At 40.2% G+C, this 15,974-nt stretch overlaps 1 protein-coding gene across 6 annotated transcripts in view; it reads left to right on the plus strand.

Annotated features, from left to right (window-relative positions):
• The window catches only part of LOC112104177 (arf-GAP with GTPase, ANK repeat and PH domain-containing protein 1), a 645,071-nt gene that overhangs the window by 448,146 nt on the left and 180,951 nt on the right, over positions 1 to 15,974 (plus strand). For 5 of the 6 annotated variants that reach the window (XM_024196351.3, XM_024196345.3, XM_024196346.3 and 2 more), the window contains one exon: positions 299 to 467. In XM_024196351.3, coding sequence (XP_024052119.1) covers positions 299 to 467 — 169 coding nt within the window. The remainder of the gene's footprint in view (positions 1 to 298; positions 468 to 15,974) is intronic. The other variant, XM_024196347.3, reaches the window with a different exon arrangement.

The raw sequence follows: 15,974 nt of genomic DNA on the forward strand, positions 1-15,974 counted from the left end.
CTCTTTGGAGAACTAATGCAAAGGCCCCTTTTTCTGGAGACTCTGTATGGGTATAAAGAAGATGAGTGTAATTTGCTGTGCTGCAGAATCCTGGTAAACAGGTGGATGTTTCTATTCAAGCCACTGACCAACCTCTTTCTGCATTAAGATCTGTCCTCTTGGTGCATTTATGTGTTTGATAAACAAGAATTATGAAAAGCTTTGCCCATTTTTTAGTCTCCACTTCTTAATATACTATTCTAACTTCTAGGTTTCTTGTACCTTTTTAATTTTTTTTTATTGGTTTGTTTCTCTGCAGGACTATATGCAGAACGTTCATGGAAAAGAAATCGACCTTTTGAGAACTACTGTGAAAGTGCCAGGAAAGAGGCCACCTCGAGCGACGTCAGCTTGTGCACCCATCTCCAGTCCCAAAACCAATGGTATGTCCAAAGACATGAGCAGTTTACACATCTCTCCTAATTCAGGTAAGAGAATAGCATGTTGAGCAAAACAAAAGGACTTACGGTCACTTCCAGTCAAATATGTTAGAGTGTGTGAGTGCACACATATGTTCATACATATATACCACCTATGTGGGAAAGATGGCTATGAAATAAATTACAAATTCATGTGACAAATGACATCCATGAATGTTAAACTTTCCCTCTGTCTACTAATCCATTTCCCACAAGAGATCTCAAACCTCTGAGCACCTTTAAACTGACACCTTTTTATTTATTTTAAAGTACTTAGCCAGTGAAATATTTCCTTATTTCCCTTCTAAATTACACAACGGCTCACAATGAGAAATACTCAGTCCTGTCCCAATGCGAGGTTATTGGGTCCAATATGTTGCATCCCTTCTGGGCTAGAAACAAGAGATGTATGCCATTGGAAAAGGGCACTTCCAATGTGCCAGTGGGATTCACAGCACCCATGTCTAACTTCTGTCTCTTCCCTCTCCATGTTATTGTCAGCTGTTTGAAGCAGGGTCAGAAGAGGAACATCTTCATTTGCAGAATCCTCCCATACGCTATGCTGCAGAAAGTGAGAGAGCAGCTTCCTTTTTAAAATGTCCCGTGTTCCTCCCAACCAGAAGCAGGAAACAGTGAGTGAGGGTGGACGCTTCATTACTTAGAGAACATAAGAATAGCCATACCAAGGATCTGTCTAGCCCAATATCCTGTCTTCCGACAGTGGCCAGTGCCAGATGCTTCAGAGGGAAGGAACAGAACAGAGCAATTTTTGAGTGATCCATCCCCTGTCATCCAGTCCCAGCTTCAGGCAGTGAGACATTTAGGAGCACCCAGAGAATGGGATTCTGTCCCTGGCCATCTTCGCTAGTAGCCCTGGATGGACCTGTCCGCCATTAACTTATCTAATTTTTTTTTGAACCCAGCTATAGTTTTGGCCTTCATAACATCTCCAACAATGAGTGCCACAGATTGACTGTACATTGTGTGAAGAAGTACTTCCTTATGTTTGTTTTAAACCTGCTCCCTATTGACTTTTTTGGGTGACCTGTGGTTTTTGCATTATGTGAAGGGATAAATAACACTTCCCTATTCGTGTTCTCCTCGCCATTCCTGATTTTATAAACCTCAATCATATCCCCCTTCATAATCTCTTTTCTAAGATGAACCAGTCCCAGTCTTTTTAATTTGTCCTCATATGGAAGTTGTTCCATACCTCTAATAATTTTTTTTCCCTTTTGTGTACTTTTTCTAATTCTAATATATGTTTTTGGAGATGGGGCAACCAGAACTGCACGCAGTATTACATAAGAACATAGGACCGGCCATACTGGGTCAGACCAAAGATCCATCTAGCCCAGTATCCTGTTTTCTGACAGTGGCCAATGCCAGGTGCCCCAGAGGGAATGAACAGAACAGGTAATCATCAAGTGATCCATCCGATCGCCCGTTCCCAGCTTCCGGCAAACAGAGGCTAGGGACACCATCCCTCCCCATCCTGGCTAATAGCCATTGATGGACCTATCCTCCACGATCTAGTTCTTTTTTGAACCCTGTTATAGTCTTGGCCTTCACAACATCCTCTGGCAAAGAGTTCCACAGGTTGACTGTGCGTTGTGTGAAAAAATACTTCCTTTTGTGTGTTAAATCTGTTGCCTATTAATTTCATTTGGTGACCCCTAATTCTTGTGTTATGAGAAGGAGTAAATAACACTTCCTTCTTTACTTTCTCCACACCAGTCATGATTTTATAGACCTCTATCTTATCCCCCTTTAGTCGTCTCTTTTCCAAGCTGAAAAGTCCATCTTATTAATCTCTCCTCATATGGAAGCCGTTCCATACTCCTAATCATTTTTGTTGCCCTTTTTGAACCTTTTCCAATATATCCTTTTTTGAGATGGGGCACCCACATCTGCACGCAGTATTCAGGATGTGAGCATACCATGTATTTATATAGTGGCATTATAATATTTTCAGTCTTATTATCTATCCCTTTCCTGATGGTTCCTTACATTCTTTGAGCTTTTTTGACTGCCACTGCACATTGAGAGAATGTATTCAGAGAACTTTCAACAATGGTCCAAGATCTTTTTTTTTTTTTTTTTTTTTCTTGACTGGTAACAGATAATTTAGATCCCATCATTCTGTATTTATAGTTGGGATTGTGTTTTCCGATGTGCATTACTTTGAATTTATCAACACGGATTTTCATCTGCCATTTTGTTGCCCAGTCCCCCGGTGTTGTGAGATCCCTCTGTAACTCTTTGGAGTCTGATTTGGACTTCACTATCTTGAGTAATTTTGAATCATCTGCAAACTTTGCCACCTCACTGTTTATCCCTTTTTCCAGATCATTTATGAATATGTTGAACTGTACTGATCCCAGTACAGATCCTTGAGGGACCCTGCTATTTTAACATCTCCACTGTGAAAACTGACCATTTATTCCTACCCTTTGTTTCCTATCTTTTAACCAGTTACTGATCCATGAGGACCTTCCTTCTTACCCCGTGACTACTTACTTTGCTTAAGAGCCTTTGGGTGAGGGACCTTAAGAACTTAGGAGCGGCCACACTGGGTCAGACCAATGGTTCGATCTGGCCCATTATCCTGTCTCTGACAGTGGCTAATGCCAGATGCTTCAGAGGGGATGAATAGAACAGGGCAATTTTTTAGTGATCCATCCCCTGTTGACCAGTCCCAGCATCTGGCAGTCAGAGGCTTAAGGACTCCCAGAGCATGGAGTCAAAGGCTTTCTGAAAGGCCAAGTATGGTATATCCAGGGGATCACCCTTGTCTACATGTTTGTTGACACTGTCAAAGAATTATAATAATTTGGTGAATCATAATTACCCTTTACAAAAGCGATGTTTACTCTTCCCCAACAAATCGTATTCTTCTAGATGTCTTATAAGTCTCTTCTTTTCTATAGTTTCAGCCAGTTGGTTGGTATTGAAGTTAGGCTTGCCAGCCTGTAATTGCCAGGATTGTTTGTGGAACCTTTAAAAAAATCAGCATTACATTAGTTATACGCCGGTCATCTGGTACAGAGGCTGATTTAAGCAGTAGCTTAAATATCATAGTTAGTAGTTCTGCAATTTCATGTTTGAGTTCCTTCACAATTCTTGGGTGAATACCATCTGATCCTGGTGACTTATTACTGTTTAATTTATCAATTTCTTCCAAAATCTCCTCTATTTACACCTTAAATTTGTCATCTAAAAAGAATGGCTTAGATGTGGAAATCTCCCTCATATCATCTGCGGTGAAGACTTGATGCAAAGAATTAATTTAGCTTCTCCACAACGGCCTGGTCTTCCTTGAGTGTTTCTTTAGCACCTCAATCGTCCGGTAGTCCCCACTGGTCGTTTGGCAGGCTTGCTCCGTCTGATGTACTTAAAAAAAAAAAAAAGTCGCTGCTGTTGCTGATCAGACCCCTCTTTCCTTAGTCACCCAAACAGCCAATTTATCAAAACACTGCTGATCACTGGGCGGGGTTTTCCCCTTTATTACTGAGTTAACAATCAACTTTGATATTTGTGACCTTGAATGTAGTTAGCATAACACATTTTTCACTCACATTTGAAGGGAGTGGATGGATTGTTGCTGTTTACATTTAAAAAAATATAAATCCTTTTTTAATGTATGAAGCAGTGAAGTTACTTAGTAAGCAAAAGAGGCTTTATAGTCCTGATGTGAGTGTCTTTGAGAGGCAGTTATACTGTTTTGGCATCCTCTTCAACCAATTAGAGTGAGGTATATATCCAGGTCATTCTGTATAGACATCAGTCCCTGCAAAGCATATGCTGTCCTCCAATGCGTGATCATAGAATCATAGAATATCAGGGTTGGAAGGGACTTCAGGAGGTCATCTAGTCCAACCTCCTACTCAAAGCAGGACCAATCTCCAGACAGATTTTTGCCCCAGATCCCTAAATGGCCCCCTCAAGGATTGAACTCACAACCCTGGGTTTAGTAGGCCAATGCTCAAACCACTGAGCTATCCCTCCCCCCAATGTTGATGTAGGAGGGGAGCCAAACTGCAGCAAACCCTTATTAATAGGATTGTGGGAAGGTTCACACTGAGAGCTGCAGGTGCATACAGCATCTTTCCCACTGTCCAACTTGGCCTATAGTTTCAATACTAGCTCTGTCCTTAACTTCACTCACCAGAGCAGAGCAGGGCCAGACTACAATTCAGTACCAAATAGGGAGTGGCGTTGAAGGAACAATTCCTCAACACAGCTTATTCCTGTCTCAGGGCAGCAGAATTTCTAGTGCCCTTTCACTGCTGCCCTGAGCAGCAGTACTTCTCACCATGCCTCTTTAACAGACATGGGGGTTGGTGAGTAGAGTGGGGATATTATAGTTAGACTGGCTAGCCAGTCGGCAGCATGACAAAACCAACAGCTCTGCTCTAGGGAGCCAAGGTCTGTAGGACAAGGTTCTTATTCCTGTGTCATCCTTTGTTGGGAATTAGCAGCTCTGTCCTCCTACCATTCACCGGTGCTATTCTCACAAGACAGTTGAGGAGAGTATCAGCCCAACAAAGTTACAAACCTCTAGAAATATGTTTTCAACTTTCTCCATGAGATTCCCATGACCTGGAACTAACAAGCTGCTTCTCACTTCCCGCAAGGTAGGTGGTGGATGGATTGCTCTAGTACTGAAAATTTGGCTCCAACACTGCCCCCTCTCAGGAGTTCCTTGCCCAGCACTTAGGAATGATCCTTCTGCCTTCCGCCCAGCAGAACTTGAACTGTCCATTCCATGAGCAGATAGAAAGGCAGGGAGAAAGCAAACTGTAGTGAGAGTCTGAAATGGAGGAGATTCTCTTTCTCATGCTACCAGCTATATCCTCCACATGCCAGGGCGGGTAATTAAACAAGACCTACCTCTCCTAGGGCAGACTTCTCAACATTCAGAGGATCCTTGGAGTGATTCTGCACCATAAATCTTGTCTTTCTACCAGGGCTGGCACCCAGGTATGGTTGATGCCATCATTGCCAGAGCCCTCTTCATGGCTTACTAGGACAGCTATTAATATTGAGTGGCTGAAGTCTCCCCTGCACCTAGCAAAACTGAGTGAGTTGGGTGCAGTGAGGAATGAAAGGGAACCAAATGGTCAGACCACCCTCACTTCTTCTCCTGTCCTGCTTTGAAGTGGTTTCCATCACTCAATTCATGCAGCCATTCTTTGGCCCGTGTGTGTCTTAGACGAGCAACTCTTTGATTTCCTTGGCTAGGGGACTGCTTCATGTGGATCCCTGATTTTTTTTTTAATATAAACTGATTGCAGAATTGGCAGTTTGTATGATAACAGAGCAAAGAAGATGGTGTATTTTAAAGGATAGCAGAGCTCTGTAGATGGCCTTACGTTCAGACCCAAGTATGTTATTTTTTGTGCTGTCTGATCCACGATCCCTTAGCCATGGCATGGTAGGGGTCTCTTTCAACAGAACTTCCCAAAAGTGGGAAGTACATAATTTGTTATCCATCTGACTCTGTGCCCAAGGATGCCTTCCTTAGGATTCCATTGAGAGAACAAAGATGATATCAAGTGTTGAGAGAGTTGCTGCATCCTAATGCCTATCAAGGGTGATATAATTTCCATAGTTGAAGCGGGAGCTACAAGAGTCTTCCATGAGAGGACTCTTTCTTACTTTTCAAGCTCAGCTTGGTCCAAGAGAGAAGAATCTGGCTAAAAATGTGAAACCAAGAGCAAAAAAAATCCTCCACAGGGACTTTTCCCTCTTCCTTTAGAGAGACTTTTTTTTCAGCTCTATAAATCTGACTGCTTCTGGGGGCTTTTTGAAGCTTTTGTTTTAAGGTTCTTGAATCGTCAGATTCACAAAAGAGACCTCCTGAACATTCACAAGTGTCTATTTGAGCGTCCTGGAAAGATGATGGGGATTCCGAGGAGTTGGTACCAGGTAATGAAAGGTGAATGAGCGCAAACTGTCTCAGGATGTATATAGAAGAGGAGTGATGGGACCAGTGTCATCCTGATAGGCCCACAGGCTTGGATTCTCTTGACTGGTGTAAATATCAGCCTCTTGTCAATGGAAGTAACCTCTCTCCAGAGACATACAGGACCCAATGTTGCCAGTACCCTGTCAGGTTCAAACTGATGGGCTGGAACTTAAGAGGACAAGTATTTTGAAAACTCTGGGTATGCTAAACAGTTAGTTGATGTCTTCCTACAATCTAGAAAGACTCTACATCCAAGGCCAAGTGCCACGTCTAACACACTTTCAAATACTGGAGTGCTAAAATCTGTCCAAAATCAGCAGCAGTCAAAACTTGCTTTCGTTTTCTTTGTGATGATTTGTTGAAGGACCCTCAGCATCTCTCTTACAGATGCTTCTGACTACCTTAGTCACCTTCGGTTTATATATGGGGGAAAACATCTCAAGCTGCTTATTCTGACATTGCCAGGTTCTCCAAGGCAATGGTAAAACTGTGTCCTCTAGTCATACTCCTGTAGCCAGCTGGAAGATGAACTACTCTTTGAACCAGTGATTGACTTAATCGTTTTTTATTGTCTCAAGTTTTACTCTGTTGTTTCTTTTTACCATTTTAAAATCAAGACATCACACCTCCTCTTCAGTCCTTCTGACTCTTAAGGAAGTAAGCGGCATCACCAGTATGTCTGTCAGGCTATTAAATTACCTGGACAGAACAAAGTCTGTCAGGGCAAGAAAATTCATTTATTTTTTCCATGGGCAAAAATTATGGTTTCAGAGCTTTAAAATCAACCATCTCTTGCTTGGTCTCAGCCACAATTCTTGAATAAAAACAAGATAACATTAAAAACAAGTAAAAAAAAATGGTACCTGCTTGGGCTGGTTGTACTGTCTGTCAAATGTATAGCAGAGTTCCATTCTCAACATTTTAGCATTCAGCTCAGATAAAATTGAGGGGGTATATAACAAGCGATGGCTTTAAATAATACTATGGAAATGTTAGTATTTTAGAAGATTACATCACAGTCTATAAATTGGTTTGCTCTTCTGACCCTCATAATGGTGAAGGATGCTGGAAACATTCTTCACACAGATAGAGGATCACAGCTTCAATTCAACGAGAGAGGAAATGTAGACAGGTGCAGTTCAACTCCCATACACAGCAGATAAGGTTCTGAAATCAGTACATATTTAAATTATACAATTGAATATACGTTTTGGTTAGTCTTTATATAAATTGTGCTGAAAATATTTTTTTCGAAAGCTTTCTCACTATGACATCTTGCACATGAGTATAAAGTGACTGCGAAGAGAAAATGCACATAAATATGTTGGAAGTACAGGAAACCTATATGCAGTGTATTTCTCTAATTTCAGGTATGGTATTTCACATTTTGAGGACCTATTGAAAAACTAGTAGTGGTGGGGAGGTTTGAACACTTTGTACAATACAGTAATGACAGATTGAAAACACTTCTGTTTTTGCATTGGAAAAAGTTATTCAAAAGCAGTGCTAGTGTGTAGCTGATAAGAGTTGGAGAAAGAGGATGTGAATTAGCCAAAGAAAATCTTTTTCTGAGGTGGTGATGAAAGGGGAAATTTCATGGCCTGCTGTAGAAAAGTGCAAAATATGTGTCACAACTGAAAACATTTGTAATTTGACCTTCATTATGTTCATGGTGCTTTCACAGAAAAGCAGGGTTTTTTCACAGATTTAACTAAATCTGTGTATAAAAATTGTAATGCAGTTGCCTTCAGGTTGAGTGTAGTTAACTAAGTGATGTCACCTGCAGTTGTTCCCAGATTGGGTGAGTCTGTTCTGTGTGCTCAGGAAGGATCAACAGGTACTATTTTCACTCTTGGGTATTTCTAAGACACGTATCACAATGGTATGTAACCATGACAGTAATATTTAAACTGCATTTCTTTGAGGGAGAGACTACAGCTAAGAAGTTAGACAGAAAATAATTATCTTTTCCCCAATTTTTTTAGAATCAATAGTAATTACACAGTCCAGCCTGGGACTGAATTCTTGTCAAAAGTATATTTGGGAACTAAGTTCCTGTTAAAATTTTTGAGACGCCATTAGCTACATAGATTTTGAATATTATTTATGGTTTTAACACAGAAACCTAGGCAGCCCTCTGAGAAAGTGGGGAGGTCTGCACTCTCTTTGCTGTTGCCTTATTTAATCCCCCCATTTTATACAGGCAAGGAACTGTTGCATTTTCCTATGTTTGATAGTACCATGTTTGTTTACTGCTTCAGAGTTTACCATTTCCTAAGAGGAGCAGTTCTCAATGGGGTTTTTTTGTGCTTCTGTCATTGTAGACCTAATGTCTTTGGTGCATGATAGAGCTCCTCATACCAAAAAAGCACGCCTGGCTGGCTTTCAGTCTTATGTGACATAACTACATACTTAAAAAAAAAAAAAAAAAACTATGTTAAAGAACATGAAGGTTGCAATGTCTAATACTTGTTTAGAAAATGTCAGATTTATGATTCCTGTCCAACTTTAATTCAGCTTCTTTGCACTTATGCATTGTGATAGTCTTGGGCAATATCTCATAGGAAGTCTAATGGAACCCAGCAGTTCCGCGCAGTGTCTTAAACACAAGAGAACATACCTTCTTATTTAACAATTGTGTGCCTTATTCAGTTTCTCTCCTGTGCACTACATAAGGCAGGGATCCTGTAAAACACATGATAATGTAAATCAACCTATAACATAATGCATTTCCACAAGAAGGCAGAATTAAAATTGCACCTTAATTCTGGGGTTTTCTGACCCTTGAGTGCTTGTTTTTGCAACCTTAACATTCTTTTAACATTTTTAGTATGAACTGTCCTGGGGTTTTTTAAGCTAACTGAAAAAAAGAGAACCATAGTGCCCCCTACATGGGCCATCCGCATTTTAATCCAGGACCATAATATGCACATCACAGACCTCTACTGCTCAATCTAAAGGAGTAAACGACAACAGTAATAGGCTATTGTGCTCTGTGAGAAGAGGCCACTAGAGGGGAATGCTACATATGCTTTACCTGTGCCTTATACAGCTGTTTGCTAGACAGCAAAAGAATTTGGGAATCTGGAATCCTAAATTCTATTTTGGGCTCTTTAGGGAGTGGAGTGTCATCTGGCGGTGTCGTAGGAAGAGAGCCTGAGACATAAGCCCTTATATCAGAGGCCTGGTATGAGGTAGAACCTACTCACAGAACCTGGCAAGAACAGGGCTGATATTGCAAAAATACACATTCCTAAGAAGTGCTAGTCACAGAGTACTCACGCAAACACATCCTGATATCAAGTGGTACCAGAACATCCCAATATCAAGGACGGTACAGAAACATTCCCTAAGGATAAGGGAATGCACTGACTCCTCCTGAGAGCAATGTCCCAGCTTTATAAAAAATACATTCTTTAAATAGCATGACCAAGGACTACAGGATGGCTTTGCTACAGGTAGTCTTGTGGTAAAAAAAGGAAACAGGCTAATTGTGGTGAGGTTGTAATTGAGGCTCAGCAGCCCCATAATGTAAAATTTGTGAGCCAAACAGCACCTGGAAGTTACATCTGTTAAATTGGCTTTGTAAAATGATGTATAGCAAGTACAGCATAGATTTCATGGGCAAAAAAGTGTTTAACTCTTAAGTCGATGTTGAAATTTTCTTCAAACAAGATTTAGTGTTTTTCCACCTCGCCCGATCTGCTTAAGAACAAAGGTTTAGCCTTGCCTTGAGACATGTATCCCAGTTCCAGCAGAACTATTTTGCTGGCTTTCCGTATTCCTGACTTTAAAGGCTTCACCAAGGGCACCGACGTAACTATCCATAATCTTTACCTCCCGCCAGGTTGTTGCCACGTCCCCAGCATCTAGGAGGGTAAGCCAGGAAAATAAATTAACATCCTAAAAACAAAATATCAAGTTCCCATTCCCCCCTTACTTAGCTCTAATTTTAGAGGCTCTCTAACTTACTGAGGGAAAATAAATACCTTAGTGAAGGTATGAAACAAAAAATTCTGAGTACTATCAATCACTTCCTTTCCAGAACCAGTAAAACTGATTGCAGAAAAGCTTTTCCCTCCTAACCTGGAATACATCTCTAATTAGGGCAGGTGACTCACCTGTTGGAGGCGAAGAAAAATAACCATCTCCTTTCCCCTGTCTCTTCCTAACAAGTCCTAGGACCCTATCTGAAGACATCTAAGGGCTTGTGTATATAGTGCATAGTCTTCACTAACGGAGTCTAAATTCTTGTGCGCACTAAGCGGCCAGTGTGGACCGTGCTGGGCGTATTAAAATTCCCTAGCGCACATTAATATAGACCCAGTTCAAACAATATTACATTAATGCATTCTAGGGAACTTTTAGTGTACACCAGGAGGATCCATATAGGCCAGTTAGTACGTAACATAGCTAGCATGCCCCAGAATTTACACCCCTGTAATGTAGTCTAATGCACTGTGTAGACAACCCCTAAGGTAAGAAGTAGGGGAAGGAGTTTCTGTTTTTTTAGTGAAGTGCTATTTGTGGGAAGATCCCTGTAGAGGTTCAAGCTGTAGATAGTCTTCCAACCCAAGTTGCAAGGTTAGTTTGTTTGCAATGCCTATGATCCAAACTGCAGGTTTTAATTGGGGAATTGGGTTTGCACAGACTTACCCACAGGCTAGGCTACTTGCACACCAGATTGAGCAGAGAGGAGGATGGTACAAATTCTCACTTTACTTAGCATTAGCAAGGCTCATTTCCTTCAGACCACACTTTAAAAAAAGTTGTATTGCTGTCATGGCACTCCAAGTCCAAGTTGTGGGATATAACTTAAGTAAACACAGCATTTTATTTATTTAACTTTAAAGGTGAAGTGAAATTCTGTTTAGATTTTGTGACAGGCACAAAATAGACCAGCTTCACCATGCTGACCAGTCAGTGTGCCTCAAGTCTGACCTGGAACTACCTCTACAGGGGGTAATTTCCAAATCCCTTCAGCTTCCGCTGTATCCAGCGATACTGCCAAAAGAAGGGCCAATTCTGGGGTAGCAATACTAGATGCGGACATGTGTCCACCTGCTACATCAGCTACTGAACAGCCCTCCTTTTATAGAAGTTATTAGCACAACTCTCAGTGACTTCAAATGGAGCAGACTCACAGGTCCAGTTTTCAGTTACCACTGACCAGGGTTAGATATGAGTTGGTGATCTGTGTGTCCGATGATTTGTCCCAGGAGCCATCCATTTTCTCTTACAAACAAACAAAACCACATCATATTTAGAGCCACTGATGTAGAAAGTTCACATCTAGAAAAGTGTACTGTACCAATAAATTGTTGAATGGTTAACGCTGTTAGTTACAGAAGACTTCGTACTATATATTCACCATTGTATGTACATTTAATAACACTGAAGTATTCGAAAATGTTTGTTAGCTGCACAGCTGTCATTAAGTTTGTTAAACACTATTATCATCTAACAATGTGTGACACTTTGGACATGTTGCAAAAATGTAAAGATGCTGTTCTCATAAATGTGAGTTTCATATCAGTTAATAATCCTGATCATCTGTCAAAGCTATGCAATGGCCATTAAGTAATCTTATTGTACACTGAAGTGCTTAGAATCAGATTAAGTTGTAATGAACTGCCTTCCAGACATTATTTAAAAATTGTTAAGTACAGAATTTATTTTTAAGTTAGAGTAATATACTTTTTAAATATCTAATATGGCATCATTGGGTTCTAATGGTGATAGTTTTTCCTTACAACTAAAAGTTACTTCCTTTTAAACTGAAATGAAATATACAGCCTGGTCTGTGTCACAGCATATAGTTTCCACAAAATATTTCATTACAGTAAACCTGAAGATTAGTGGCAATAGCCTCTAAATTGCATTGTGGTACTCAATTTAAAAAAAAAAAGTGGAGGCGGGCGCAGGGCAAACGTAATATAAAACCTAATAATACATGGATAAGGTCATTTATCTGTCTTAGATATGTATTGTTAATTTTCGGCCTGCTCCAAAACCGACTGAAGTCAGTGAGTCTTTTAATTGACTTTGGTTAACTTGTGTGTGTGGTCCGTTTTAAATTGGAGGTATTGTGTGGGTTTAGATTTTATGATCAGGCACTTGCACCAAAGCCAGTAAGCACTGGCCAAGTAGTAAATATTCTCAGGATCAGTCCCTAAATTCTTTAATCTATTCTGGATATAAATGATCAGCAATGAAAGTAAATGGCCCAGAGGGCTGGGGTATTGTTCTAACACTGAATATTTTCATTTTAAAATATATTTTGATAGTGTTTGGCTGACAAGGGTGTAAAAAGGAGCAGGAAAGAATATTTTCTAAAGAAACATCTAATTTTTATCTAAAATAACTCTTACACAGTGTGTAACACTTACAATATGCTATATTAGCAACAGTGTAAATGGAATAGGCTAAAATAATTCACAGTACTTTAGCCAGCATTATGCAGTTAACATGAACTGTTTTCTCTCCTTTCTTTCTCACTTGGACACATTATATGATTATACTGCGGACTGTAAACTCAGCGACTTGTGAGGAATTTTGTTCAAATTTTAACATTAATCACCAAAGTCTATTTTTGCTTTGATTGGGTTTCTACAAAAGACTCTCAGATGGATCATTTTATTTCTGTTGCTAATTCAGTTGCTGATAGCCCAACAACACGCAGCCATCCTACAAATTAAAAAAATGGTCACTTTTGTCACTTTGCACACAAAAAAGAGTCAAGTAATAAATATCTTGGAGATTACCCTTTCATCCTGCTAGAGGGTGATCCCTCAAGGTCATTTTTTCAGTTCTCTTCATGACACCGTTTGCCCCTCACCAGTACTAGAGAGAAATAAACATACAGGTCTGTCTCATCTTACGCGGGGGTTCCGTTCCGCGGTTAGCGCGTAAAGCGAAAACCGCGTATAGCCAAAATTCCATTGAGTTCAATGGCGGGCGAAATCGCCCGCACTACATGTATAGTATTAAAATTATTTTTCTCTCTGTTTTGTTTTGTTTTTGCCAACCGCGTAAAGTTGAAATTGCGCATGTTAAATGCGCGTAAGATGCGACAGACCTGTACTTTTGCTTTCAATATTCTGTGCTTCATAGAAAAGGGAGGGAAATATCAGGGCTACTTGAGTAAATGTTTTTGGGTTTTGGTTTTAAATCAGCATGAAACACTTTTGTGTTCATTCACAAATTTCTTGCTTCGTTTTTAAGCGTGCAGGAGGTTTGATTGGGATTCCTTCTTCCTCCAGTTCACAAATGGGGCTGAAGTCTAATAACAATTAGCAAGACAAACATTAGAAATATGTTCTGAACTTTCATGGACCTGAATGTAGGTGCCACAGTAGATGAGATAATTTACTGATGAGACAGCATTTGTTCCAAGCTGACTGATTTTTATGCCTCACTGTACTCTTGCACTGTATCCTGGTTAAAATCACAGATTTGTCCAGTCCCATTGATGGGATCTTGTCGAGTTTTGACTATTACATATTGTAATACTAACCAGTTGGATGTTCAGACCATTGCAAAACTGCTAGCTCTTTTATTCCCCCAATGATTTTAAAATATTAAAGCCATCAAGGGGGTTGAAGCTGATTTATCAAAAGGAGAAAAAAAATGCACAAATGTGTTTGGAGTATTGAAGTGCCGTTGACATCTAAAGTCCTAACCATGCTGTTTTCCTCCACACTCCAGCAATCAGGACATCCAGCAAACCCATAAAAAACCAAACTAATAGCATGAATATTCAGTGACCTAGAATACTAATTATTGTCATGAATATTAATGTGATCGGACTTGCTTTTTCCCCTTCTCTTTCTCTCTTGCTCTCTTTTTTTCCACTCAGCCGGCTCTAAAGATGGGCCATAATGAGAGCATTTAAGAGAGAGAGCGCTCTCCGCCGTGACAGGGACTGGGGTAATAAGGAGAGCTTGATTAACGTGGTGCACTTGGGGGAGAGATGAGAGGATTCACGTGGTCCTGTTGTGGGGGAGGCAATGAGGCACCGGCGGCTGTGTTGCTGCTCCCTCAGATTAATGAGGCCTAAGAGTGCATTAGGAACAGTGACAAAGGTTTGATCTAATGGGCTCAGTCATTTTTCCTTTGAGTGACAGACGCACAGAAGTAATTGGCTGTGCAGAATGGCAGCTCATTGGCAGTACTTAAGGATACATTATCCCCGTTGTGTGGCCCGCAGAGGCTGTTTATCAAAACTGCTCACACTGCAGACATGCATTCGCTGAGCTGCTGTTACAGTGGTAATAGCTATAAAAAAAAATGTAACATCAAAATCGTAGCTATTGTCTTTTAGAAAGAAAGTTTCTCTGTTTTAGTTTAAAATGGTCTAGAAAATATTTTAATAATGATAATCTACTTTGTACACCAAGCATGAATATTTTTAGGCCCACAATTATGGGTGAGAATTTGGGGAAGTCTATTTTACTGGTACAGGAAGTATGAAGTTAGTTTTTGTCCCATTTAAGTCATATGTTCATTGTGTCCAATTTAGAGGTTATTTAATGCACAGGGAATGCCTTTTTCCAGTTTAGTTACTATTAAACAACTTCCATAAGTCTTCACAGAGATCCCAAAGCACTTTACAAACTATGGCCCCAAGCCTGCAGATATTTCCACATGTCCTTAACTTTACACATGGGAATTGTACTCTCTTTGAATTTACTGATGTAACATTATTGAATTCATTGTCACTACTCCCATGCGTAGTGTTAAGCACATATATAACTGTTGTCATGATTTGGGCCCAAATACTTAACACACACAAATAACTTCCCAAAGAATGTACATACCCACCTCTGGGATGTTACAGCATACAGTAATAGTGAACAGAATTTGCTCAGAAAATGAATAGCAAAGGGAAACAGTGCAAAGGAAATATAATATGAGCAAACTGGGTTTTGGTCAGGATGATTTAACTAGAAATGTCCTTACTTTGCAAAAAGCGCCACAGGATCTTGAACAAAATCAGTTGGACGCGTTTGTGGTTTTACTGTGTGACCGAAAGGTGGCACATGTGAAAACATAATTTCCCTAATCATATTTGGAGTTGAAAGAAAAGCGTGCCCTCCTATTGAATCATTAATGCCACTTCCTGCAGCACCAGAGTAGTTTCTTGGCGTCCTCCCATCCATTCATTAAACTTGACTCTACTTAGCTTGTGTCTACCAGTGAGATCCCAGCCTGAGGTTGTAGGGCTTCAGGCCTTTATTACTGTATTGGTGTGATTATTGACTATGAAAGAAAACTGTATCGAAATCGCACAAAATAATTCACTTAAGAAAACGGCATTAGACAAATAAACCAAACAAAACTCTTGGAGGATTATTGAAAACGAGTTCTGGGAATTTTGATGGGGGAATTGGAGGTTTATTTAGGCCCCTAGTAAGGTCCAGGAAAAAAACAGAGGTGCCATATTGTAGGCTGGTATTGCAGCTGGGTCCAAATGGAATTCATAGCAAGGAGACAGGTAAAGAAAACATGTTCTTTTGCCTTTCTCCATTAATAATCCCTGCCAA

Source organism: Terrapene carolina, unplaced genomic scaffold, assembly GCF_002925995.2.
Source record: "Terrapene carolina triunguis isolate 2854851 unplaced genomic scaffold, T_m_triunguis-2.0 Scaffold174, whole genome shotgun sequence".
NCBI classification, from domain to species: Eukaryota; Metazoa; Chordata; order Testudines; family Emydidae; genus Terrapene; species Terrapene triunguis.